At 50.3% G+C, this 25,649-nt stretch overlaps 1 protein-coding gene across 1 annotated transcript in view; it reads right to left on the bottom strand.

Moving 5' to 3' along the window:
• The window catches only part of PREX1 (phosphatidylinositol-3,4,5-trisphosphate dependent Rac exchange factor 1), a 180,006-nt gene that overhangs the window by 22,685 nt on the left and 131,672 nt on the right, over nt 1-25,649 (bottom strand). The window contains exons 14-23 of the mRNA XM_063091280.1: nt 23,822-23,897; nt 14,288-14,360; nt 9,348-9,490; nt 7,580-7,672; nt 6,478-6,626; nt 4,660-4,745; nt 2,681-2,817; nt 1,857-1,977; nt 892-1,079; nt 387-548 (exon numbers count right to left, since the gene is read on the bottom strand). Of these exons, the coding sequence (XP_062947350.1) occupies nt 387-548; nt 892-1,079; nt 1,857-1,977; nt 2,681-2,817; nt 4,660-4,745; nt 6,478-6,626; nt 7,580-7,672; nt 9,348-9,490; nt 14,288-14,360; nt 23,822-23,897 (1,228 nt within the window). The remainder of the gene's footprint in view (nt 1-386; nt 549-891; nt 1,080-1,856; nt 1,978-2,680; nt 2,818-4,659; nt 4,746-6,477; nt 6,627-7,579; nt 7,673-9,347; nt 9,491-14,287; nt 14,361-23,821; nt 23,898-25,649) is intronic.

The raw sequence follows: 25,649 nt of genomic DNA on the forward strand, positions 1-25,649 counted from the left end.
GGGACAGGACTAGGCACGTGGCCCAAGACACAACAGTAAGAGTTCCCTTCAAGTTAACTTTTTACTGGGTTGCTAAGGCTAGAGGTACTGAAGGCCGTCTCATCACCACATGAGAAGGGCCTGCATGAGAATGAAGCCAACTCAGGAAAACAAAGTTAAGAGACAGAGAGAGGCCACGTTCTTGGGATACTGTGATATCTGTTTAAGCACCTGGATACAACCACGCCTGCAGTTCACCTCTGCACTTTTCAGTAATATAAGCCAATAACTTCTCCCATTTGTTTAAGCTGAGAATGAGTTGGGGTTTGATATCTACAACCAAAATATCCCAGGCTGAGACACTGTGTCTGGGAGCCTGTGGCAGAGACCCTGCAGGGCACAGGTACCTCCCGATAGCAGGCAATTCTCTGGCCGATGTTTTCCAGCTTGGTGTCGCAAATGTTGCGGAACTCGTAATGAGGCATGGTCATGATGGCGCTGCTCAGGGCCATGAGCCGCCCGCAGTTCTGCACGAAGACACTGTCATCGGCAGCAAAGGCCTCGAGGATCTGGAGGAACATGAACAGCTACTGAACACTCCCTGTGTGCCAAGGAAAGTCTTAAGCAGTTTACCTGCAGTGGCTCCTATACTTCTCATAATACCCCTGTGAGGTCAGGTCTACTACTGGCCCATTCTGAAGATAAGTAAACTGAGGCTAAAAGGACAATAAGTCACTCTCCTGAGTCCCATGGCTACTAAGCGGTGGGTCAGGGACTAGAATTCAGGGCTCTAAGCTAACTCTGAGAAAATGAGAATCTGGCTGCCTCCACCCTGGTTACTCTCTCACCCCAGGTAAGAGAAACTGTCCTCCGCCCCCCAAAGCAGGGCAGGGCAGGGCAGTGCCCAGAGACCTTGGCAGTGAGGCCAAAGCAGCCGCGGGGCTCCACAATCTTCTCCAGCACGTGGCACTTGACACCCGCTGTGCTCACGTACTCATACACCACACCGTGCTCCAGATGCACATTGTCCACGGTCAGGCTGACCACAGGGCTGTCCTCAAGCAGGCTCAGCTGGGGGCCCAGGGACAGCAGAGGGAAGGCTGGAAGCACAGGGGTATACACTAAGAAGGGGGTACCACTCTGCAGCCAGCCAGGCCCTTTGACTAATGGGGAAACCAAAGCGTGCCCGTAGCTCTGTCTTTTTCGGCTGGCCTGCTATGGTTCACCCCCTGTCCTAGAAGACTTTCCTTCTGGGAATCAATCCTTGTGCCCCATTCTCAGTCTATGTGGCTCAGAAGAAGGTGACCCCACCTGTACTCTTCCCCTGAGACCTGGTTCCACAGCTGGGCAGGAGATGCAAGCCTGGCCAATCAGCATATTCTAAGCCCTCTCTCAGTGACTATGCTCAGGATCAAGCACATGACCCAAGGTGGGCCAATGAGAGTCAGGTCTGGGACTTCTGTTGGAGCTACAAAGAGAATGAGACATTCCCTTCTTCAACTGGATTCCAAGCTGCCAGAGCCACCATGTGAAGAAAACCCCATGTAAGAGGGAAGCCAACACAGAGAGATGAAAACTGGAGAGAAAGAGACTCTTCACAATACTTTACAAGGCACTGGATCAAGCCAGACTGAAGCTTGCTTGACTCCACTCAGACTTTCTAGTTCTCTGAGCTAATGTTTTCATGCAACCCAGTTTTATGTGACCCTGATTAACATGGTACTTTGTCACAGCAGCCAGCAGAAACTTAATACAGAGCTGCTGGCATTGAGATGCACTGGCTGGGAGGCGAATAGATACAGAGGGGGACCCGGCTTCCCTGGAGTCTCTCAGTCCCTCTGGAAGCTCCAGAAATGCCACTCCCACCTTCTCATTACCTGAGTCTGGCTGGTCTTCCTCCTGGGCCCCCTCGCCACTGGGGTCCTCATCCAGCACCCCCTGACTGACTCGGGCCTCCTGGGCATCCTCGTAGGTACGGTAAATCCATTGGTACAGGCCCTGGGGGGTAGCCAGAGTAAGAGGGGCAGCCATGATGCCGGCAGCTAGGGAGGAAGGGATGGGCCAAGGTATAAACTGTTCCTGGATTCCAAAGTGCAGGGTTTTAGCCTGTCAGTAATGCTACCTTTGTAGAGGCCTTGAAGATTTTGCTCTGGAACCTTCCTTACCTCCAGGCACACAGAGCCTTCACTGTGTACAGTCTACACTCCACACCAAAGCCAGGGGAGGAGGAGCCATTGAAAGTGTTTATCAGGGTCCTGGGAGCAGACACCTTGTCCCTCCTGTGTCCCCAAGGCCTAGAAATGTGCCTGGCTTGTAGCATGTGCTCAATAAACACTTACTGAGTGAACCAATAAATGAATCAATAAGTGAATGTCCTCCTCCACCAGAACTCTGGCCACCAACCCAAATATAATATCAATTTTTACCATCAACACAACTATTTGCCCAACATGACTGTGTGGTAGGGAGAGAGGAGAATCTTATCACACCCATTTCACAGCAGTGAAAACCGAGGCCCTGAGGTATCATGGCCCAGCTCCTCTGGTCTGGGCATGCAGTGGGAGCACAGAGCCCAGGCTTACCCCGCCTACAACCATCTGGTGCCTTCAGGCTTTTCCCCAGAGAAAAGAGGGCAGCTCTCTGCCCCTTGCCACTCATCCAGCAGCGCTTCCCTGATCCCCTTGGCTACTGGTCGGCTTACCAGGGCCTCTTCTCGCTGATTCCGGAATGCTTGGAAGTGCTCTAGGACCTCGAGGGCACCATCATTCATCACATTATTGCCGCTGACCTTCAGGATGCACTGACCTGCACAGAGCCCTGCAGCCACAGCCTCCGAGCCTAAGAGTGACAGGAGCGCTTGAGGCTGGGCACCAGACAGAGATCGTCACGGGCAGCCACAGGCAAAGGCTGGTAACTGGGTGAACACTGTCCCTCCACCACCCACCCACTAACTCAACCCCTCAAACGCAAACCCAAAGACTCAACTCCACCCCTCCCACTCTGGAGCTTCCCTCTGACCCACTGTAGTGGACAGAACAAGAATTGGCATTCCCATTTTGCAGAAGAAGAAACTGAGGCTCAAAGGTCACACAGCAAGGATGGTGCATTTGAATCCAGGTACGTTTCACTTTAGAGCTTCATAGCCTTTAAAATTCTGCAACAACCATATGATACTGAACAGGATCACACAGCTGGGAGAAGCCAAGATTCAAACCAGGTCTACCAGACTCCAAGTCCATGTCTCTTCAGCTATACCGCAATTCCCAAACTGTTAAGTCTTAGACTCCAGGGTTTTGTATGGTTAATGCGAAAGGTCTGGAAACGCAAACAAATGCCAAGCTTTGTCTGTACATGCGAGAATATCAGGCCTGAAAGGTATGACAAGTACAGGCCCTGCCCTGTACCCAGGGAGCTTGGCTTCAAACCTTGGCTCTGCCATGGACTAATTCTGTAACCTTCAGCAACTTCCTTAACGTCTCTGGTCCTCAGTTTCATCATCTATAAGATGGAAACACTAATAATACCTACTCATAGAGTTCTTGAGCTATCTGGAGAGTTAACACATGAGAAGCATTTAGCACCATTCCTGGCACTTAGTAAGTATTCAAGAAATATCAGTTGTTTAATTACTTTTGCCTACTTCACCTATAAACACCTATTATTACCTATTATAAACATCTCTGTAGATTCTCTAAGTTCAGGTTTCTCACCAAGGCACTACTGAAATTTTGGGCCAGATAATTCTTTGTTATTCTTTGGGGCTGTCCTGTGCATTAAAGGATGTTTAGCAACATACCTGGTCTATCCACTAAATGTTAATAGCACACTATCCCCAGTTGTGACAACCACAGATGTCTCCAGACAGTGCCAATTGTCCTCTGGAGAGGGCGGCAAAACTGTTTCCAGTTGAGAACCACTGCTTTAAGAATAAATAAAAACCCACTTTAGGGCTGGCCAGTTAGATCAGTTGGTTCAACTGTGGTGCTGATAACACCAAGTTTCAGAGTTTGATCCTTGTACAGGCCAGCCACCAAAAAACAAAACAAAACAAAACAAACAAACAAAAACTTATAAAATTTTATCAAATTCTCAGTAGGTTTCTATCATGATATTAATGTCTAAACTTGAAAAGAAGGGCCTTAAATGCAAAAGGGTATAGAGTCCAGTATTGCAGACTTACTTGGTTTTACCTCCAAGACAGAGTGACACCTTTAACAGCATGCAAGTGAAAGGCAATGCAGAAAGCAGAGGACTTAAATTGGTGACCCTTGGGCTGGATCTGGCCACAGAAGTGTTTTTGTGGAGCTCCCAAATTCACATTTCTGGCTTCTCTTAGAAAATCAAGTCTAGCAGGAGCAGGCCCACTGTGATGCCTGGCAACAATGACCTCAAGCTGAAGAGCCACTGCTCTTTTTAGAGTGAGCATGTACTTTTTCACCTTGCCACAGCCCTCGCCACTCCCTACTGTCTTAAACTCAGATCACTCTACCCATTTGTAACCTTCCTGACCCCAACAGGTATCTGTGCTTGCAAGTCTTGTCATCGAGCTAAGAAAATAAATGCTAATGGTACCCTATCAGGCAGAGGCCTGCTGGTAATGGTTTGGGTGGCTCTGAACTCCTACCGCACAAAGAGATTCAGCTCCCAAGGCTCCCTGCTGTCTGCCAAGTTCCCACTCACCTCTCCCCACAGCATAGACATAAGGCGGGGCAGCTCCACGGATCTGGAAGCACAGTGCCTCTGGATGATCGGGGACTTTGATGATCCTGCACCAGGCAGAAACAGCAGGGAAAGGACATAAGGAAAAGCAACATCACTCCCAGTAACCCCAGGAGCCAACCTGGGGAGCCCCCGTCTCTGAGACTTTTGGGAAATCCAGCCCAAAGTAGTAGCAGGACCAGGCTTTCCAGCTCCCAAACATATAGAGAAAACTCAATGAAGGAGAGCGCATGCCCCCCGGACTTTGACTAATCGGGACACACAGGAATTCCACGTAACCCCCCTACACCTTCTCCATAGTTCTCCTGTCCTAAGAGCTCTTGGTGGCCAGACCAGCACTTCAGCCAGTCAATATTTTATTCACCAATCACAGATGCGGGGAGTGAGAACTGACCCAGCGCATCTTGCTACTGTTCCTAGAAAAACACCCACACAGGTCCCCTAAAGAACATGGTTTGAAAGCCAGTTCAGGTCCTGGCTATTCTACAGGTAGAATCCAAAGTAGAGAGGGGCAGCCCCTGCCCAGGGTGATGCAGTGGGAGTCATTAATCCTGGGGCTTCGATGCCGCTGCCCGTCTCCCCGTCTAGGGCATGTCCCCAGTCCCATGCTGCGCAATCATCCCACCCATTCCCACCTGCCAGATCAGGCCATCCTGGAAAGCTGTTCTCAAACCCCAGATGTTTCCAGAACATTAAGCAGGCACGCTGGTGATTTCTGCCACTTCCACATACCAACCAAACTGTCAATCATTTTCCCTGATCAGCTCCCCATTTTCCTGAAATAATCCTATTTAAAACTTTCCATCATTCCTGTCAACAGAACATTTGCCTTAAATAGAAGGGAGAAGTGGAAACCAAATGCATGATTTTTAAAATAGAAAATGCTTCCTGTGTACCTATATCTGGTGTCAACTCACTTCTCACCACCCCCTGCGACCATGCCGTGCCGAGCCGCCTCCTCCCCTCCCCCTACCTCCAACACTGGCCCTGACCATCTGGTCTCCACTTGCAGCCAGAGGGCTTCTGGCAGAACCTTCCAGTGTCTCTCCACAGGTGCTCGCCATGGGCACAGTTTCTGCAGGGCCAGGGCTCCTCCCTCTTGCTCACTCCTCTCCAGACCCAGCAGCTTCCTCACTGTTCCTCAAACATGCCAGACACGGTCCCACCTCAGGGCCTTTGCACTGGCCTGCTCCTCTGCCTGGAACTCTGTTGCTCCAGAAATCCCCCAGACTCCCTCTCTCACCTCTTCCAGGTCTTCACCTCAATTCTCAGTGACATCTCTCTGACCACAATCCCTCCACAAACTCCAGCCCCTGTTCCAGTTTTATCTATACAAGGGGGGCTTCAAAACGTTCACGGAAAAATTTGTATTATCTTTTAATTCCATTTTTGCATAACCTTTTTGAAGTGCCCTCGCATACGTGCACCTGGCTTGCCACCCCTGGTTTGGTACGTACCTCACTCCTCTATCTGTGCATTATCTCCTGCTCCGTCCCCCACCTAGACCTGAGATCTATGAAGGGTAGGAACATATCCATCCCAATACGGCTGGATGCCCAGAGCCTGAAACACCACTCGGCACATAGTGAGCACTCAATAAACATCCGTGAAATGAATGAAGGGACCAGCTTCGGGTCACGTGCCTACTGCAATGGGCCCCCCCACCCCATCCCACGGGGAATGAGGACAGTTCATACCACCCTCTACCACCCCCTAGTCCCCAGCAACTCCTCAGCATGAGGAAGGTCGGCTGGACACCCTGCCCCTGGGGACACTCACTCTTTGGCCTTGGTGGCCACCAAGAGACGCAATGGGCGGCGAGAGCAGAAGGATTGGTTGAGGATGGACTCCACCTCCGAGAAGGGCCGCAGGAATACCAGGTCCTCATTGATGGAGTAAATCTTCCTCCCCACCAGCAGGCCGGCCATCTTGGCAGGAAGAGATGCACCCCGGTGACTAACCTCCTTCCCTCCTCGCTAAGGAACCCAAATTTGTCCCAGCAACATGGCACCAGCTCCAGAGACCAAGCAGCATGAGGGAAGCCCAGCAGGGCAGCCCCGTCCCCTCTGTGGTAAGCGGTTAAGGGGCATGAGAGACTTGGTTCTGACCAATGAGCTACGAAAGGAAGCCCCTGGAGGACCTGACGGAGGGGGAAAGACGAGGAGAAATTCTCTGCTGTGGCTTGACCCTGTTGTGTGAGGACACAAAGCGTCACACTGGGGCAGCCACCCTGTGACTATGAGAACTTGGCCAAGAAAGTTAAAGACATGCTGACTGGAACCAAGACACGCAACCACCTCCTTCCAACTACTCACATCATTGGGAACGTGCAGCCCTGTGTCTCTGGCCATTAGAGGCGAGGATGTGGCTACTTGCGGCCCAAAGCAGTTCTAACGTCACAGGAGGCAAGCCCAGCACCTGGACAACGTCCACACCCCCCGGGAGAAGCTGAGAGGACCTGGGGCTGGATCCTCGGCCTGCCACAGACTCACTCTCCTAACCAGTCCTCCTGCAGACTTCGTGTTTATGAGAGAGCAAAAATCTTGTCTTAGGCAAGCCGCTCCTAATTGGGTTTTTCCATTATCACAGCTGATTCAGAAAATTGTTTTTTTCTTGTATCTCCCCACAGGGTCCAGGAGAGGGCACTGAGGGGACACACTACAAGGACAGTCCTGAGCAGCTGGGCTCTATCCCAGCTCCTCCAGCAACCATAGACAAATGAGTCCTGGGCTCAGTTTCCCCACACAGGCAATGAGAGGGGAGAAACTAGTTGTTACTTCAGGATCTGCTGGGCTGACCCGCCTCAAGGAATGTGGAGAGAGATGCCCCCCTCCCACCCACGTGCTGCCCCTGCCAGAGCAGCCCCTCTGCGAGGCCTCACCTCAGCCAGCGAGCCCCTCTGGACAGACTTCACCACCACAGCCTTGTTCTTCTCCTCGATGTCGAAGCCATAGTCCTCCTCCTGGGGCAGAACCTGAGGGACCAAGGCAGAGGAGACCGGGTAAGGCAGCAAGGCGGGCCTAGAGCCAGCCCCACCTGGCCCCATAGGACCATGACCCTGAGGCTCCTCATGTCCCAGGTCTACAGAGGTGGGGGACAGATAGGGGGCCTGCAGAGAAGTGGCCAGATCCAGGCTGGTGAGACAGAGTAAAATACAAACACTGCCTGACACACGGTAGTGCTCATCCCATATCTGTCAAATGAGGACACACCACCTGGCTGGTACCACGGCCTGGTGCTGACTGCATATTTGTTTCCTTTCTATTGCTTGTCTCCCCCTTCTCCTCCCAACCTGAAGATGGGGTCTCTTCTCTCGTGTACCACTGTCTCCCCTTCTGCTGGCATATAGTAGGTGCTCAATAAATTTTCACTGACTTAATGAATAAAATAGGTCCAAGGTGTTCAGCTGCTGGAAACTTGGAGATAGAGAGGAGCAGTCCCTCCCCCAGGAGGGTGGTAGCTTATTGGAAGAAGGTTTGGGGTTCTGTGGTAGTGGGGATACAGAGAAATGCATTTATCTGTCCGACAAACATTTACTGAGCTGCTGCTTATTATATAAACCAGGTGCTCTGCTGGGTGCTGGAGACACAGTATCAAAGAAGAAAGACGGTCCCTGCTCTCTTGCAGCTGACTGTTTAGGTGGGGAGACAGACTATAAACAAAAAAACAAAGAAATATAGAATGTGATGCGCAAAATATACGTAGTTTGAATTAAAATAAAGCACTTAAGGGGATAGGGCATGGCAGGGAGGCCAGAGGAGATAATATCTGAGCTGAGTCTTGAATGAAGTGAGAAACAGAACTTCATACAGAGTGGGCGATAGTGCTCCAGGCAGGAGGCATGTGCAAAGGCCCTGAGGTAGGCCCCAAGGCAATGGAGATAAGAAAAGAGATCAGGGTGGTTGGGGTGGAGTGAGGAAGGGGGCAGCACAGGAGATGAAGCTGAAGAGGCAGGAAGAGCCCTATAGGCCATGAAGAGAGTCAAAATTTTATCCTAAGTATGATAGGGAGCACTGGAAGGCTTTCTAAAGAGAGAAATGAAATCAGTGGGATTAGCAGCCCCCCAAAGTACTACAGGAGAAAAATCAACAGAACCGTCTTCGTATCAGTCTGATTTGGCTCCAAACTTGGCGGTGGCAAGGGAACTAACCTCTCTGAGACTCTCTCTTGACTGCTTGCTGTGGGCCATGCATTAAGATGGGAGTCAATACTCACCAGTAGGCAGAAAAACAGGATTTGGTGGGTTAGAGTGGTAAAGCACCTGAACAGGTAAATGCTCCTCCTTAACTGCAAGGATATACGACAACTGAACACGGACAGGATGCCAGTCTCTATGACCTAAGGCTATAGGGGTCTACATTTCAGGCAGGCATCCTCTCTGCACAGTGCTAGGCTGGGGACGTGGGGAGCACAAGAGGAGAGGGAAAGGGGAAGGAAGGGAACCCCACAAGCCCAATCTCTTTTGTGAAGAGGGTAGTCTTGGCCATGGAAATGACCTGGCCTCTTGGCAGAGTTGCCACCAACCACCTAGAATCCTCCATACTCTCTTTGATGCTCAAAGTTTGAACCTCCTTCTCTGGCCATAATCTGAAGGAGGCCCAGCTCCTGAGTCTGGGAAGGAAGGTGCAACAGCTCAGCTCTACTCCTACCAGCAGGCGCTTGGCCAGAATGTTCTCCACCAGCTTGAAGTCGTTGCGAAGCTGTTTGTTCTTGCTGCTGGTCCCCTCCATCTCCTCGTCAGCATGGAAGCGGAAGTACTGGGACTCATCCTTGAACTCACTCTTCTCCAGCACTGCAAACCCACAGACGTGCACGCACGTGGTCAGACTCACAAGGGAAAGTTCCAGCAGTATTTGCCAACTGGCAGCCACAAGCTGGAATCAGCCCCCGGACAAGTTTGGTTTGGCCAACACATATTTTATTAAAATGGAATCATGTGCCAACACTAACATACTAGGATATTTCACATAAAGATCTGACTTTCTGATTTCTCTTGAAAAATCTGAACTTGCCCTACCTGCTAAAAAGATATATTACAAAGCCATAGTAACAAAACCAGTGTGGAACTAGAGCAGAAACAGATAAATAACCAGTGTAAGGGAAAAGAAATCACATAAGAGAGCTAGGCATTCATGTAAATTTAGTATATGAGGGATGGTAAGTGATCATGTGGAGTGTTCTACAGATGGTTCAGGGAAAATTGACTTGCTTGGTGGTGGGTGGGGGATCAGATCCCTACCTCACACCATATGCAACAATAAACTAATGAATGCAAGGCATAAATATAAACAATAAAACTAAAGCTAACCAAACAAAATGTAGAATATCTTTATCCTAGGGTAGAAAAGGAGTCCATGTACAAGACACTCCCCTACCCCAGAAAAGCACTATACTAAAATTAAGGACTTCCATTTAATAACAACTCCATAGGCAGATAGCAAATTCAAAGATAAATATAGTATCTAAAACCAACAAGGAGTAGATATCTAGAATATACAAAAAAGCTCCATCAAATCAACAAGAAAAACCTGGAAAACTCATAGATAAGTGGGCAAGGGATATGAATGAGCAATTAATAGAGGGGAAACCCAAATGGGCAGCAAGTATATAAGAAGGAGGTCAACCTTGCTAGAATCAGACACAAAGCACAATGAGAAACTGTAGACAAGGACTGGCAAACTAAGGCCCTGTAGGCCAAATCTGGCCCACAACCTGTTCTTATAAATAAAGTTTTATTAAAAACAACCACACCCACTTGTTTACATATTGTCTGTGGCTGCTCCTGAGCCACAATAACTAAACTGAATAACTGCAACAGAGATTATATGGCCAACAAAGCCCAGATTTTTACTATCTGGCCCTTTAAATAAAAGGTATGCTGACCCCTGTTCTAGGACAAGCCAGGAAAATAAATATAAATAACCAGTAACAACCAACATGTGATCTGATCTCTGTGGTTCACAATTTAACTAAGCCCTTGCTAGTGCCAGGCATACTGCGGATACATGCTTAAGTTCATTTACTCCCTGGACAAGGAAGGAGTTGCTATACCCCTTTTACAGATGGGGAGACTGAGGCCCAGAGAGACTAAATAAACCATCCAAGATCACAGAGCCAGCAGACAGCAGAACGACTCTTGTCCAGGCTCCTCCTTTTCCCTACACTGCCCAGCCAGGCCTGCTAGCAGAGGCAGGGATGAATACAGCCAGTATACAAAGGGGAAAATCAAGGCTTGGTGAGGTAAGGACAGTTGTCTGAGATAAGGTAGACCCTGAAACAAGGAAAACCAGCCGCCTTAGCCATGAGACATCCTGTGGTCCCTGGAGACAGAGGCTTTTTCCTGATTTGCTGACTCAATGAAAAGCAGCAGGAGGCGTTCCTTTCTTTCCCCTTGATCTTCCAGGACATGTCACTGGGGACTCTCTACCTGTTTGTAAGTGTCTTTCTCAGGACACCCCTATTACCTCTCCAGAGAAAACAGACACACAAACTGCTGCTTTTTCCACAGCTGGGAAGCCAGGCCCCAGGGAGCTGGCTGGCTTCGCTTCCACTATAAACATTAACTTAGAAGATTCTGGGAGTGGGAGGAAGAATTGCAATGTTGTGTCTCAGTGTTTGGGGAAAACAGCACAGAATCCCTCAAGTCCACGAGCTCAGCCAGGTGAGGTCCCAATTTCAACATCTTTCAGTTGAGACTGCTGTTTGGGCTTTGTAGGAAAAACACAGATCTAGGTTCAAATCCCTTACCATCTCTTCATGCCCTTTAACCTCTCTGAACCTCAGTTTCCTCATCTATGAGGATAACAGTGGCACTGACTCCTAGGGTGGCTGCAAGGATTAAATGGCGAGCCTCAGTTTCCCTACCTGTGCCTAAAGTGAGAGGACTGGACTACCAACTTCTTGGGTCCCTCCCTGGGGAAACCTTGGGACCCTGCAGGCTCAGTTCAGAGGCCACAGGAGTTGCCATGGGAGGTGCTGAGGAGGACTCCACCCACCCACCCCATCCTCTATTCTGCACCCTACCCTGTATTTTGCTGCAGCCACAACCCTAGGATTTGCCTATTTTAGCCTATTTTTGAGTTCATGGCAAGGGGTAGGGGAGCAGGGCCGTGCCCTGCAATTTCTCTCCCTGGAGGGCCCAGAGGGCGTGAGGATTGCCTGGGAGTCACCCCCCGCAGAATGTCTTCAGCCAGCAGCCTTCCCAGAATAGCAGCTGGGGAGGACCCCTAATTACCCTCACCCACAAATGAGAGGCTCTGCCCAGCTGACTGGCAGGAGGGCCGGAGCTGGCAGAAGGCTCCAGAGTGGCTGCTGGGAACAAGGGACTTGGGTGGGATCAGGCAGATGGGTGGGAATGCCCAAGGCTGCCCTCCCTGGGCCTGATCTGCTCACCACAGTTGGGGAAATAGGTGGCTGGGGTGGGGGGGGTGAGTCCTAATCCCACAGAACCATAGTCATGCTGAGCTCAGAGAAGGAGGAGACAGCAAGGTCTCCAGTGGGAAGCTGGGAAACTGAGGCCCAAGAGGAGCATGGGCCTACTGGGAGTCAGCTGAGTCAGGCCTAGAACCAAGGCAGGGGGTGCACCTGATGGCCTCTCAGCTCACTGGCACATCGTTCACCCTGGGGAAGGGACAGCACATCCAGCAGTAAACCAGGGGTCCAAAAACTATGGCCCACTGCCTGGTTTTCTGAATAAAGTTTTATTGGCACACAGCCACACTCATTTGTTTACATATCGTCTGTAGCTGCTTTTGTGCTGCAAAGGCAGAATTGAGCAGCTGTGATAGAGACTGTGTGGCCTCCAAAGCCTAAAATATTTACTATCTGGCCCTTTACAGAGAAAGTTTGCCAACCTCTGAGTTAGAACAAAAAAGCAGAGACCAGGGAGGAGAAATGGTCAAAAGGCCTTCCTGTGGATGAGAGCCTCCTGAATTCAACCATTTCTCACTCCTCTGCAACCACCACTTGGGTCCCAGCAATATCATCCCTCCCCTGAACTATCACAGTCGCCTCCTTACTCTCCCCCCTCACAGACTGTTCTCTGAGGCAGCCAGAGGAATTCTGTAAAAACCAACATCACCATGTCCCTCCTTTACTCAGAACCTTCCCAGACTCCCACCTCACTCTAAGTAAAAGCCCAAGTCCTCCTCGCATGCACATGGCCTTTAATATTCTGGGAAACGTACTTATTCATTTTTATGTAGTACACACATGCACACACACACCCCACACATGGTAACAGTCCTGAGAGTGGGACTATCACCTGTCCTGTTTACCGCTCTGTCCTTAGAGCCTAGCACAGTGCCTGGCACACAGAAGGTACCCATTGGCTGATACCAGAATGAACAAAGACAGATCCCAGGATGTGTGGGATCTAACCAGGAGAGAAGCTCCTTCAAGAAAAGTGGATCTGAGCTGGGAACAGCGTGACGAAGGGAGAAGCTAGTTTAGCTATGGCGGCAGGGGATGCCTCACTGCGGAGGTGCCCATGTGCAGAAACACTAAACGTCATGAAGGGGTGAGGAGGTTGGGCCCCCAGGCAAGGAAACTGCAAGTGCAAAGCCCTTGCGGAATGTTCTAGAAATAGGAAAAAAGCTCCAGGGCAGTGTTTAAAAGTTTACCTATCCTGTTGAAAAGGACGGGGCAACTCGGGGCTCCCCCCTAGGCCAGCGAGAATACAGGCAGCAGAGCACAGTAGCTGAGCATGCGGCCTGGGTGGCCAGGCTGCCTGGGTCCCAGTCCCGGCCCTACTTGCTGTGTGACCTTGAGTAAGTTCCTTAATGCTCTGGGCTTCTATTTCCCATTTATAAAATGCGGATGACATTAATAACAACACCAAAGAGTGTGGTTAGGACTCAACTAATAATTGCGTGAAAAGTGTTTAGAAAGAGGCCAGGCACACGAAGTACTGACTTTGTTTTTGTTGAAACTGGTGTCAGTGGCACCATTTTCTCCCTCTATCTCCCCAGCTTCCCACCTCAGGAGTATCCCAAGACCATCCCCCTCTCTAACCCTCATAGTCGATTCTCTCCCTGTGGGAAGAAAAGTGACTTATCTGAGGAGTGAGGCCAAGAAAAGAGGCAGGAAGGTCCCAGGAAGGGCCCTGCGCGGCTTCTTGCCGCTCACACGTGTAGCCGCCTGTCCACTGTCCCCACACGATCCTTCTCTTCTCCTTGCATGGAAGCCCTCGGGCCAGGCCTGCACTGCCCGGCCTCGGCCTCGCCACCCACCCTGGGAAGCCACATCCAATCCAGGAAGAAGGGCACAGGAAACCCATGGACTTGACTCCAAACATGGACTGGGTTTGAAGTCAAGTCCATGTGTTTCCAGCCAAGCCTTACCAGCCATTGTGGTCCTCAATGGGCACCTGAAGTGACTTCTCAATCAGTGCAGAATAGGGATGGGGAAATAGGTGGGATTCGTGAGCCGCTCCAAACCCCTAGCATCTACGGAGCCACAGACCTGGCTTTGGTGTCCCCTCTCCCCCCATTAGCTGGACCAGGGCCTCTGCAAACCACCAGCTGCTCTAGACAGAGAGCCCAGGAAACAGAGCCCTGTGAGGCTGGGCTGAGGGCAAGGCGGGGATTACCATGGTGCATGAAGCCGTTGTTACACAGACCCACGCCAAGAGCCACCGCCTCCTCCCGGGTCTGGCAGTCTCCCTGGAATGGAACAGAAAGGGTACAGTGTTAGCAGGCCAGCATCTGAGGAGCAGAGCACAGCTGGCAAAAAGCTCCGCAGGCTTCCTGATGATGTAGGCCCCATGAGGGCAAAGATTTTTGTCTGTTTTGTTTATTGTGGTACATGTTCATGATTATTATTAATAAACTCCAAACAAGAAAATTATTTTATTGTACTTGTGATAAACATCACAAAGGAAAAATGGAGATGTTAAGTGAGGGACCCTGTTGGTTGCCTAGTAACAACCATTTCCCAATCCCTCCCCAGTAATAACAACCTTACCCACTTCCCAGCCTCCCTTGCAACTAGAGGTGGCCAAAGAGATACAAGTAGAAATCACTGGTAGGGTGCTCTGGCAAAACCCCTTTGTCTCTGGCTCTTTCTCTTCCTCCTGTCTGGAACAAAGGTGTAATGGCTGGAGCTCCTATAGTCATCCTAGACCACAACATGCCCTAGAGGATGGAAACACGCTAAGGACGGCAGAGCAGAAAGACACAGTGTGGTCCCAAAAGACATCATGAGACTGCCCTAGCAGCTCTGGACCACCCACCTCTGAGCTTGAGAAACATAAACGCTAATTTGTCTCTAATACGTCTCTAATACTAGAAATCAAGTTCAATTACTAACTGACCTAGCTCTAGTCATTGAGATATCCCAGGAAGCCTACTAGGGGCTTCTGAAAAACACTGATAAAAGGAAAAAGCAACACCACCCTTCCCTGCCTGGGACACAGTCATGTGAGGAAGTAATGTTTGTGGCTATGGTGGCCACCTTGTGACAAACATGGCAGACAATGCTGAGATGCTAATGAAGGACAGAAGATTCTCGGGTCCTTGCTGACACTATTGAGCCCATAAACCAGTCCTGAAACTACTTAGTTCCATACTTCCTGATATGCAGCAGGTATTTAAGTTACTATTTAGTTGGGATTTTTATCCTTGCAACTGAAAACATTCCAAACTGATACAACCTGAACCAGGGGGATCTGGCTTGTTCTAGGGCTTCCCCCCAAAAAGGCAGCATTCAACCTGAAACCTGAAGAATAAACAGGCATGTTCAGTGTGCTGGGCAACTGCTGGTTCTGCCTCTGGGGCCAACCCTCCCATGTGGAATGTCCTCTGGGTGGGACAGTCTATCAAGGTTTATTTCCCTCTGGGCCTGGCTGAGGACACATGATTCCTTCTAGGCAGTGGAATGCTCCCTGCCCCAAGAACATGACACTTGAGTGGAGGAACCCCGGACAGAGCACAGCAGGTGCTGGTTCCCCCAACACAGTGTCCTGCAGATGGGACCCCGAAGACAGTGCCCTCAGCACCAGCTTCTTGGAACTTCCTGATGCCAGTTCTTTCTTTTTGTCTATTTTGTGTGTTGGTAGGTTTTTTGGTGCCAGTTCTTTCTAAGGCCTGCCTCCTAGGTCTCCCCTGACACCGTGGGTGCCCCACCTCCTTCCAGTGGGTCTCCTTCTCCACCCCCCCAAATTGGCCAGAGTCTGTTTCTGTTGCTTGCAACCCAAACAATCTCAATACATCCAGGCAAAGTGTGTCAGTTGTGTGTGTGTGTGTGTGCATGTGTGTGCACGCATGTGCATATGTGAAGGGGAAGAGGTTCAGGCAGAGGGAACATCATGGGCAAAGGTACAGAGGTGGCAACACATCTAGCAAGGAGAGGATGAGCCAGGCCAGGTCCAAGAGGGCAAGGAATTGAGCTGCAGTGCCCCGGGCTCAATCCTAGGTGCTGGGAACAGGGTCTGGCATATAGTTGGTGCTCAATAAATATATGCTGACCAAGTAAGAAAGTTGTCAGCAGGGGTCCAATCATGGAGGAGCCTGTAGACAGGCCAATGAGCTTCAACTGCATCCAGACAGCCATGGGGCCTGAGACCTCTGCTCACTGGAACAACTCCCAAAGGGAGAACTTCTGAGAGGCCCCTCCTGAAGCAGCAGACCTCAGGCATCTCTGGTCAGCAGCCAGAGGGTTGTGGAGGGTACTTCCCAGCTAATGGAGACACAAACACTACTCCAGCTGTAGGCCTCAGCCCTGAGCAGAGGCCCAATGAGAGCCTCTGGCCTCAGTATTTTACTGCCTGCTCGAGGCTGACTCAAAAAAGACAAATTTCTCCCAGGGGACCCCCAAGTCAGTGACTAGAGGGCCGGGAGTGTGCTCGGAGCCAGCAGGGGAGGCAGCTGTGACAGGCCACATCCAGAGCAGCCGTCCCCAGCCATGATGGGCCAGCAGGGGAGGGCCAGCTGGGGCCCAGGTGACCGGCAGGCCCAGTGCAGGCATCTGGAGCCCACCTGGCTTTCTGAGGCGCTCACAGCCTGCAGCCCAGCCCAGCCCCACCCTCTTCTCCCCAAACGGCCCTGGGCTGCTGACAGAAGGCTCCTAAAGTTGGAATAGCATGGGATTCTCAGGGTAAGAGTGAAGTAGAAGGCCCTGGGTGCACTTCCTAAGAGGAAGCCCAGCCACCTCCAGCAGCAGTCACTGGAGGCAGCACTTCCTCCCCTCCTGGAGGAAGGCGCAGCATGTGTCATCTCAGCCGTCCTTCTCTGCCGCATCTCTCCTATCCGCCCGCTGGCCCCTGCTCTGGCCACACTGGCCTCTTACTGCTCCTTCCACACCTCAGGGCTTTTGCACATGCTCGCTCCTCTCCTTGGAGGCCCAGGCCCTGGCTTTGTGGGTCTCAGCATCCATGTCACCTCCTCGGAGAGCTCTTGCCCTAACTACTCTAAAGTAGCCCCCCAACCTCTCCACCACATGTACTCTCAACAAATACTCCTCCAACTACACACTCTCGTTACCCTGCGTGGTATCTGTGCTGCACTGCCATGATCTGAAATTCACCAATTATTTATGTTGTTTAAGGTCTGTCTCCCCCAGAGTGTCAGCTCTGCGTGGGCAGGGACCATGCCAAGTCACTTTTCCCCTTGTATCCCCACATCAAAGCTCAATATCCAGCACTTGGAGGGGCACAAAAAACAAAAAGAAGGAAGGAAAGGAGAGGGGAAGGGTGGAGAGGGGAGGGGAGCCAATTTGGAAACTGATTCTGAACCCACCTCTCTATGCCTCAGTTTCTGTCTCTCTAAAATGGCAGGGGATATAATTGTGTCCACACCTCACAGAGGCCTTGTGAAGATTAAATGAGATGCTCCATGCAAGACTCTCAGCCCAAAGCCAGGTACACAAGGAGGGTTTGATAAACGTTAGCTACTCTTGCTTAATTATTTTTCATTAGGGAAATAACCTGCACCTAGAATGCAGGTGGCAGAGGCCAAGCAGGGCTGGGAGATGAACATCTGGCAGGAAGGGTGTGATTCATGCAGGGCCTCTGAAGGTTCTCTGCCCAAGAATTCTGAGACCCCATAAAAATGTCCAAGGATGCTTCTCACTGACCACCAGCCAGGTGCTGCATGATCTCACTCAGGCTGTATGCTCGGCCCAGAGGCAATCACTCTTATTAACCCCACTCGACAGAGGAGGAAGCTGAGGCACAGGCAGGCTCGGCAGCTTGCCCAAGGGTGCACAGTGATAACGGAGGCCTTTCAGAGCTCCCCGCCTCCACGTCACAGATATCCCTATGGCTCAGAGGAGCAGCAAGTTGCCCAGGGTTGCAGCCAGAGCTCCTGTCCTCATTGTCCTTTGTCTCTTCTTCTGGAACCCGGAGCTGCCGGCCTGGCCTTCTGCCTCTCCCACCCTGGTCCCCTCTACCCCTGCTGTGGACCCTGCTGCCGTCAGCACCCGCCACCTGCCTGATCGCAGGAGTCAGCGTGGAGGCCACTCCGGGCACGTTTCTGCTGAGCCAGCACAGGAGTCTGCAGGTTTGTGCCCTCTGCACCCATCTCCTTGGCCTGTCCCCCACTCTCTTCCCCCCACCCATCCAGACCCCCCTGCCCTCCATGAGATAGCTGTGGCCAGGGGCATCCTGGAGCCCAGGTGGCACAGACCCCAAAACCATCAAGTAGAGAAGTGAAGAGAGTGAACGCCGGAGCTGCGTTCCCCAGTTCAAACCCCTGCTCCCCTAGCTGTGACCTTGGGCAATCCTTCAACCTCTCTGAGCTTCATTTCCTCATCTGTTTTTATTCTCAGATTTGCCCTTGATTCTCCAAGGCCTCTGCCACCCCTGAGAGGTATGCCCTGTTCTGACTCTATATTATCAGCTACTGTTAATACAGGACATTATTGTCACTGACTATCAAGGCATCATGACAACCCCCAGCACATGCACACATGCACAGAGCATCCTATAGTGAGTATCCTGATGACTCTGCACCCTGAGACAAGTGACATAACCTGAATGGAGATAATAACTGTACCTTCCTCAGGCTGGTCTGATGATTAAATAAGATAATACGCAGAGCACATCAGATCAGAACAGATTTAGAGCATAACCTGTCCATCCAAGGGCTAATGTTCCCTTCATTTTCGTAGTTAAAACTCTGATTCGTCTGGGTGGTGAGTAGCCAGCCCTTCCCCAAGCCTCAAGAGATAAAACCAAGGAATTCCACGCTGCTCTCAGCAACCCGTTCTCCCCACCAGGGGCTGGTTTGGAGGTACACGTGGGACCCATCTGGCCAATGAGACATCAGGGAAAGACCACTGGGGATCGGAGGTGCAGCGGAAGATATGGAAAGATTCCCTCCCCTAATAAAAGGAATAAAAAAGCATTCTTCAACTATCTCTGCTGCCTGCTGTTGGCCATAATTCTGCACAGATGTGATGTCTGGAGCTGTGGCAGCCATTTTGTGACCATGAGGCAAAAAGCTAAGCAGACAGCAGAAAAGAAAGGCAGAAGAAGTCTGGGTTCAAATAGCATTGTTGAGCTCTAGGGCCGTGAACTCCAGACATATAGTTATGGGGAAAATATGTCTTTATTGCACAAGTCATGCTTCCTCTTTTGTGCAGCCAAAAGCATTTCTAACTGATCCAGCAGGAATTCAATCAATCATTTTGTTGCAAAGGAGAATGACCTAGAAGTTTGAAATGAAGATGTGTCCAAAGCAAAAACAAAAAAACCCTCCTGAACTGCACAATTACACGTTCTTCTCCTTTTCCTTCTAAGGTACAAGGTGGGTACGACTTCTAAAATCAAGACTCATTATAACCAGTCTTCAAGGTCACATCCTCACCACCAACCCCTCCCCCACAAAGAGACCCCTGCAGGCACACACACCCCCTTCTCCCATTCCCTCACCCAGAGCTGGATGCCAACTGTCTTTCTAACAGGCTCATGGAAACCATCCTTCTGCATCAGCTCCAGTTAGCTACCTGGGTCCCCATACCAGGCCAAGCCATGGGAGGTCTGCTGAAGGGGATGGACATATTCTGTGATCAGCGGCAAACCGGCCCCACCATCCTCCCCCTGCCTCCACTTGTGACAGGCTGTTGGTGGAGGTGGGGGGAGCCTTCAGGACCAAGTGACAATGACTGAAGTTACTCCAGGGGGCATTTGGCCAGCACTGCAGCTTCTCTGACAGCACTGGCCCTGAGCAGGCCCCCACTGTGCCCAACACCAACCACCAAAGAGAAACCATCACTGGCAGTCGCTTCTGCTGGTTCCTCCTCCCCACGGCCTCTAAGAACTGGAGTCCTCTGGGGTGAAAGCCTGCACCTCTCCAAAACCTGCCCCTTCCACAGCCTCCCTGGCTCAGTAAACAGCAGCTTGAGCCAATGTGCTCAAGCCAGAGACCTGGGGTCATTCTCGATTCCTCTCTGCCTCTCAGCTCCCACACCCCATCCACCCATCAGCAGCCTGTCAGGTCCACCTTCAACACACCCAGAACCTGATCACTTCTCTAGCCTTCCCCACAGCCACCCTGTTCTAACCACCACCCTCCCCTAAAATTCTGCCATCGTCTCCTCCCTGGTGTGCCTGCTGCCAGCCTCGTCCCTGCAGCCCGTCTTCCTTACACAGCCAGAGAGATCCTATCCAAACCCAAGTCGCACATGCCTCTCCTATGCTCAAAACCCTGCAGTGGCCCAATCCTTCCAATGGCCAACACAGTCCTATATACCACACGACAACATTGTGTAGGACCTACACGATGGCCCTATATGATCTGTGCACACAGCTTCCCTGTCACCTCCCTCCCCTCGGCCCCTGTCCCACCCTCGCTCACACCACTCCAGCCACACTGGCCCCCTGGCTGCTCCTAAAAGACATCAAGCTCCACTGCTCAAAGCTTCTGAGATGTTGCTCCCCAGATGTCTCCAGGGCTCGATGCCCACCTCCCTCAGGTCTCTGCTCAAATGTCCCTGCTCAATTCTGGCCTTCCCTGACCCCTGCCCCATGTGAGGGATAAATTCCCTTTCTTGTTCCCCCTACTCTCCTCTCCATCACAAAGGCACCAAGCACCAGCTGACATATTATGTATTTTACTTTTCTTTATTAAATGTCTCTCTTACTCCTCATCAGAATTTAGGAATCATGACAGCAGGAATGTTTATCTGTCTTGTTCACTGCTGTGTCCTCAGAACCTAAAACAGTGCTTGATACTTAGAAGGTGCTTTAACAATTAAAAAAAAAAAGGGGGGGGATGAGCTAATGAGCCCTCTTGTCTAATTTCTCTATACTCTCTTCAATCCCCTTGTTTTAAATATCACTCAAAAGCTGACAGGAACAGACTACCTGTAGTGGAGAGCCACCTGAGGTCCAGGTGTATAAAGCCCACCCTGTCCCCACCCACCCACTGAAAAGCCAGTGGCACTTCAAACACAGCATCTTCCACACCCAAGGAAGATGCTCCACCTTTCCCTCACATCCTTGCCTGTCTTCCTGTCTCTGTAAATGCCACATCCATCTGCCCATTGAGCCAAAATCCTAGGACACATCCTTGATTCCCAGCCTGCCCCCATAGCAGTGCATCCCGTCCACTCCACCTCCAAATACTTCTCAGATCCACCAACTTCCTGCCATCTCTGTGCCCATCCCCAGCTCACACCTGGGATTTGCACCTTGGAGCCATGTCCACATTGTGCTTTGAAATCAACAGGTAGCCCCCGGGCACCAAAGGAGCTCAGTGGGAAACATGAGGCCACAGAAAAGTTCACAGCAGTGAGAAGCAGGCATCTCAGAGAGCCCCAAAACCCAGGCTTTTCTGGGCTCTAACCAGAGCACCTAAACCACAGAATAAATGCCCACATGGCACCCCCTCACCTACTTGCAGCACATTCGGAAGTGGAACTCTACGCAGATTGCCCCCACCCCCTTTCTTTCCTGGTCTTACTGTTCCTGAGCCCCCAAATCCCTCTGCAATTTCTTCAGCCTTCACTACTGTGTGTAATTCTGAGCTACCTTGAATCCTTTCTGAAGGAGATGAAGAATAATAATAGTTACATTTATTGAGCAATTACTCTGTGCCAGGCACCATTCTAAGCACTTTACATGATTAATCACTGAATCTTCAAAACAATCTAAAGTGGAAGGTATTGTGTTTAGCTTCATTTTGCAGGTGTAGAAACTGAGACACAGACAGATTAAGCAACTTGTCCAAGGTCACTCAGCTAGGAAGTAGTAGAGCTGGGATTCGAACCCAGGTCTGCCTGGCTATAAATAAATCACATGCTCTGGGCTGATTCATGCCATTCTAAGAGGCGGCAATGTAGAAGCTCTAGGCTTCCCATACATGCAAATCTGAATTCAAATCCAGGCTCTTTCAAGACCTCCCAGAACTTAGGGTTCCATATTAAAATACATCCATGTCTCACATTAAATGCATTCTTTTGGGTCAAAAAACTTTTTTCAAGGATTTTTCTAAACTTGCTTTTGAAATCATTTGATACCAAGAAACATTTACTTTACAGATTGGCTGTGATTTCCTAGCAATCATCAAGAACTCGTGCAACATGAGAAAATCCAACCAGCAGATTGTTTTTGAATGGAATGAAGTTTTTATGAATGCTGCATTTAACAATTAATGAGGCTGACTTAAAGCTGTACTCTGCAGATGTTTTAATTAAACATTTATCCCTTTTGATTTTGCGGGTGTCTTCTCATCTTTTGGAGCCAACACGTTCTTTTTACAGACCTCAAATGAACATTCTGACAGGCTCCCTGAAAAATAGGCAGAACTGAGGCCCAAGTGGATAAGATAGGCCTGTCCTAGTCTTGATTTTGCTGCTGTAAGGCTATGTACCCTTGGACCAGGCACTCGGCCTCTCTGGGTCCCAGTTCCCTGTCTGTAAATGGGTTGAAGGACTCATAAAGATAATGCACGAAACTCAGCCAGGGCCAGGCCTTGGGCATGCACCCTGTAATTAGGAGCCATAAAGAAGAAGTGACAGCAGACAGAGACACCTCAATGAAGCTAACCCCTCCAAGAAGTTGCAGAAAACCTAATGCATAAATTTTCCAAGCCTCTGGCCAGCCCCTACCCACTGAGAACCTGTTGAAAGGAATAACTTGGCAAGCTTTGTACAGAAGCTCCAGTTTAGTGTCAGGACAAGACCACCCTGTTCGAATTTTTTCAGAGACTGTCCCAGTTTTAAAACAAAAAGCCCCGATGTGGAGGTAACTCATGTGTCCATCGATAAATACACAGACAAACAAAATGTGGTTTGGTTTGAATGTTTTTGCCCCCGCCAAAACTCGTGTTGAAACTTGGTCTCCAAAGCAACAGTATTAAAAGATGTGGCTTTTAGGAGGTAACTGAGTCATGAGGGCTCCACCCTCATGAATGTGATCAGTGCCTTTATCAATGGGCTTGACAAGGAGGATTCGCCCCTTCCATCCTTCCCACCATGTGAGGACACAGCATTCCTTCCTTCCAGGGGATGCAGAAACAGGGCACCATCTTGAAAGTGGAGACCAAGCCTTTACTAGACACCAAACCCGCCAGCACCTTGAACTTTAACTTCCAGCCTCCAGCACTATTTGAAACAAATTTCTGGTTTTTTGTTTTTTACTTTTTCTTTTTTTTTTTTTTTCTTTACTCAAAGCTAAATCTCTGTTCTTTATAAATACCCAGTCTCAGGTATTTTGTTATAGCCGCACAAACAGACTAAGACACATGCTGCTACCTAGATGAACCTTGAAAACATTATGTTGAGTGAAATCAACCAGTCATAAAAGGACAAATGCTGTATGATTCCACCTATATGAGGTACCTAGGGTAGTCACATTCACAGAGACAGAACACAGAATGGTTGCTTCCAGGGACTGGAGGGAGGGGGATGTTGGTGTTGGGTGCAGAGTTTCAGCTGGGAAGATGAAGAGGGTTCTGGAGATGGATGCAGGTGATGGTTGCACATGTATTTAACACATTGAACTGTGCACTTAAAAATGGTTAAGATGCTAAATTTCATGTTATGTATGTTTTGCCACCATTAAAAATAGTAATAGAAAAATTTTTTTAAAAACGAAAAAAAAACAAAAGCCCGGCATCCAAAGAAGCCCCTTGGCCCTGGGCAAAGCCAGAGGCTGGTCGCCCTGCTCTGAGCACCTCCTCACCTGAGCCAGCAGCCAATCCACCAGCTTGCTCCCAGGAAGCACCGACTTGTAGGTCTTCAGGTGGTAATCGCGGTCTCTGCAGAGAACAAGCACAAGTGATCGAGTGGGGAGGATGGAGACAGGAGCAGTCCTGATGTCCCTGCCTGACTCCTCAGGAGTCAAGGGTTGTTAGGCTCTCTAGGCATGGAAGCAGGGAGGGGGCACACTGGACAGACAGTCAGGGGTTTTGAGTCTTAGCCCAGACTCCACACCAAACTTGCAGTGTGACCTAGGGCTGCTCCAGCCCATAGGGTGAGGGGGCAAGAGGAGATGGCTATGGAGTAGTTTGAGAAACACACACTCTCTCTCTAGCCCAGGGGATCTCAGCTGAGGGCGATTCTGCCCTCCAAGGAACACTTGGCTATTTCTGGAGACATTACTGGCTGCCATGACCTGGGGGTCCAGGGGGTGCTACTGGAATCTAACGGGTAGAGGTCAGGGACGCTGCTGAAAATCCTACAATGCCCAGGACAGTCCCCACAACAAAGATTTATCCTGGCCAAATGTCACTAGTGCCGAGGCCAAGGAACCCTGATGTGCTCTAATGGAGTAGCGAGAAAATCTCTCACTTCTTTCCTTTGCTTTTCCTCTTTTGTTTTGTTGTTGATGTCATGTGTTTGAAGGTGACAAACTGTACTGACATAGAAAGCTCTCTCTGTGGGGCTGGTGTGGGCCATCAGGACTGAACAGTGAGCAGGGGCCTGTGAGGTTCATGGTTCTTTCCTGAGCTCAAGAATCTAACCTGCTTCGGTGTCTAAATTCCTGCTGAGCTTTAATACGATGGGACCTTGCAACAAAATTGCAATTTTTGTCAGCCCCAGAACCTCAGAAAGAAAGAGTTTACGTGACCAGCCGGTGTCAAGGCTGATAAAGAAATTCTGGTTGGAGAATTTTTCTCAGGCTTAGGGAACTGGGGAGTCCTGTAGGCCACAGTGCCGGGAGTGGAGGCTGCTGCCCTCCCAGCCGCTCCCTTCTCCGGGGGCTGACGGAGGAGGCTGCTCGCCTTCTGGGGCTTGCACAAGAGCTGGGGTGGAGGAGCCTGAGGAGGGAGGAATCGGTTCTGGAGATGAAAGTGGTTCCAGGGCCTGACCTCGCAGTGGGCCAGCAAATACTGGGAGAGGACCCTCCTCTCCACTGCTCTGAACAGTGATAAGAGCTATCAGGACGGGGGGGGCAGAGGAACCTGCTGCTGGGATAAGAATCAGGTCACCCTCTCTGTCCCTGCATCCACAACTATAAGCTTTGTGGAAAAGAGACCAACCACCACTGGCATTTATAGCGCCAGGAGCTATTCGAAGCACCTCCTGCGAATTTAATCCTGTTGGCAAAATAGAGGAAAATGGTCATGGCCCCTCAGATGTTCAGAATCTTGCTGAGCATTTGATGTAAATATCCACGTGCACCCAGGTGTTCCTTGGTTATTATCTAATGTAACTGCGTATGGGCACCCAGGTGTCCTGGGTTATGGACCTAAATATAAAGGACTAACTGCTCTGATACATGGCACTTCTCGGGACGCTCCAAGAGGCCCCTAGGGCGGCTGCTCCTAGCTCTGAACAAAGCCTATTAATTTTTTACCCATGGCTCCCAGGATCTTTTCCTATTACTAGCTCACGGCCCTGTGTGTGAAGGATTTGTGACCCAGTCTGTACGACGGGCTTGAAGGGTCTGTGAGCCCTAGCCCTAGCTTGACAAATCCTCACCCTCATGACAACCCAAGAAGCGTGAGCTATTCTTAGGGCCACTTCACAGATATAGAAACAGGGGTAAAAGAGACTAATTACCTTTC

Source organism: Cynocephalus volans, chromosome 1 (assembly GCF_027409185.1).
Source record: "Cynocephalus volans isolate mCynVol1 chromosome 1, mCynVol1.pri, whole genome shotgun sequence".
In the NCBI taxonomy this organism is placed as follows: domain Eukaryota; kingdom Metazoa; phylum Chordata; class Mammalia; order Dermoptera; family Cynocephalidae; genus Cynocephalus; species Cynocephalus volans.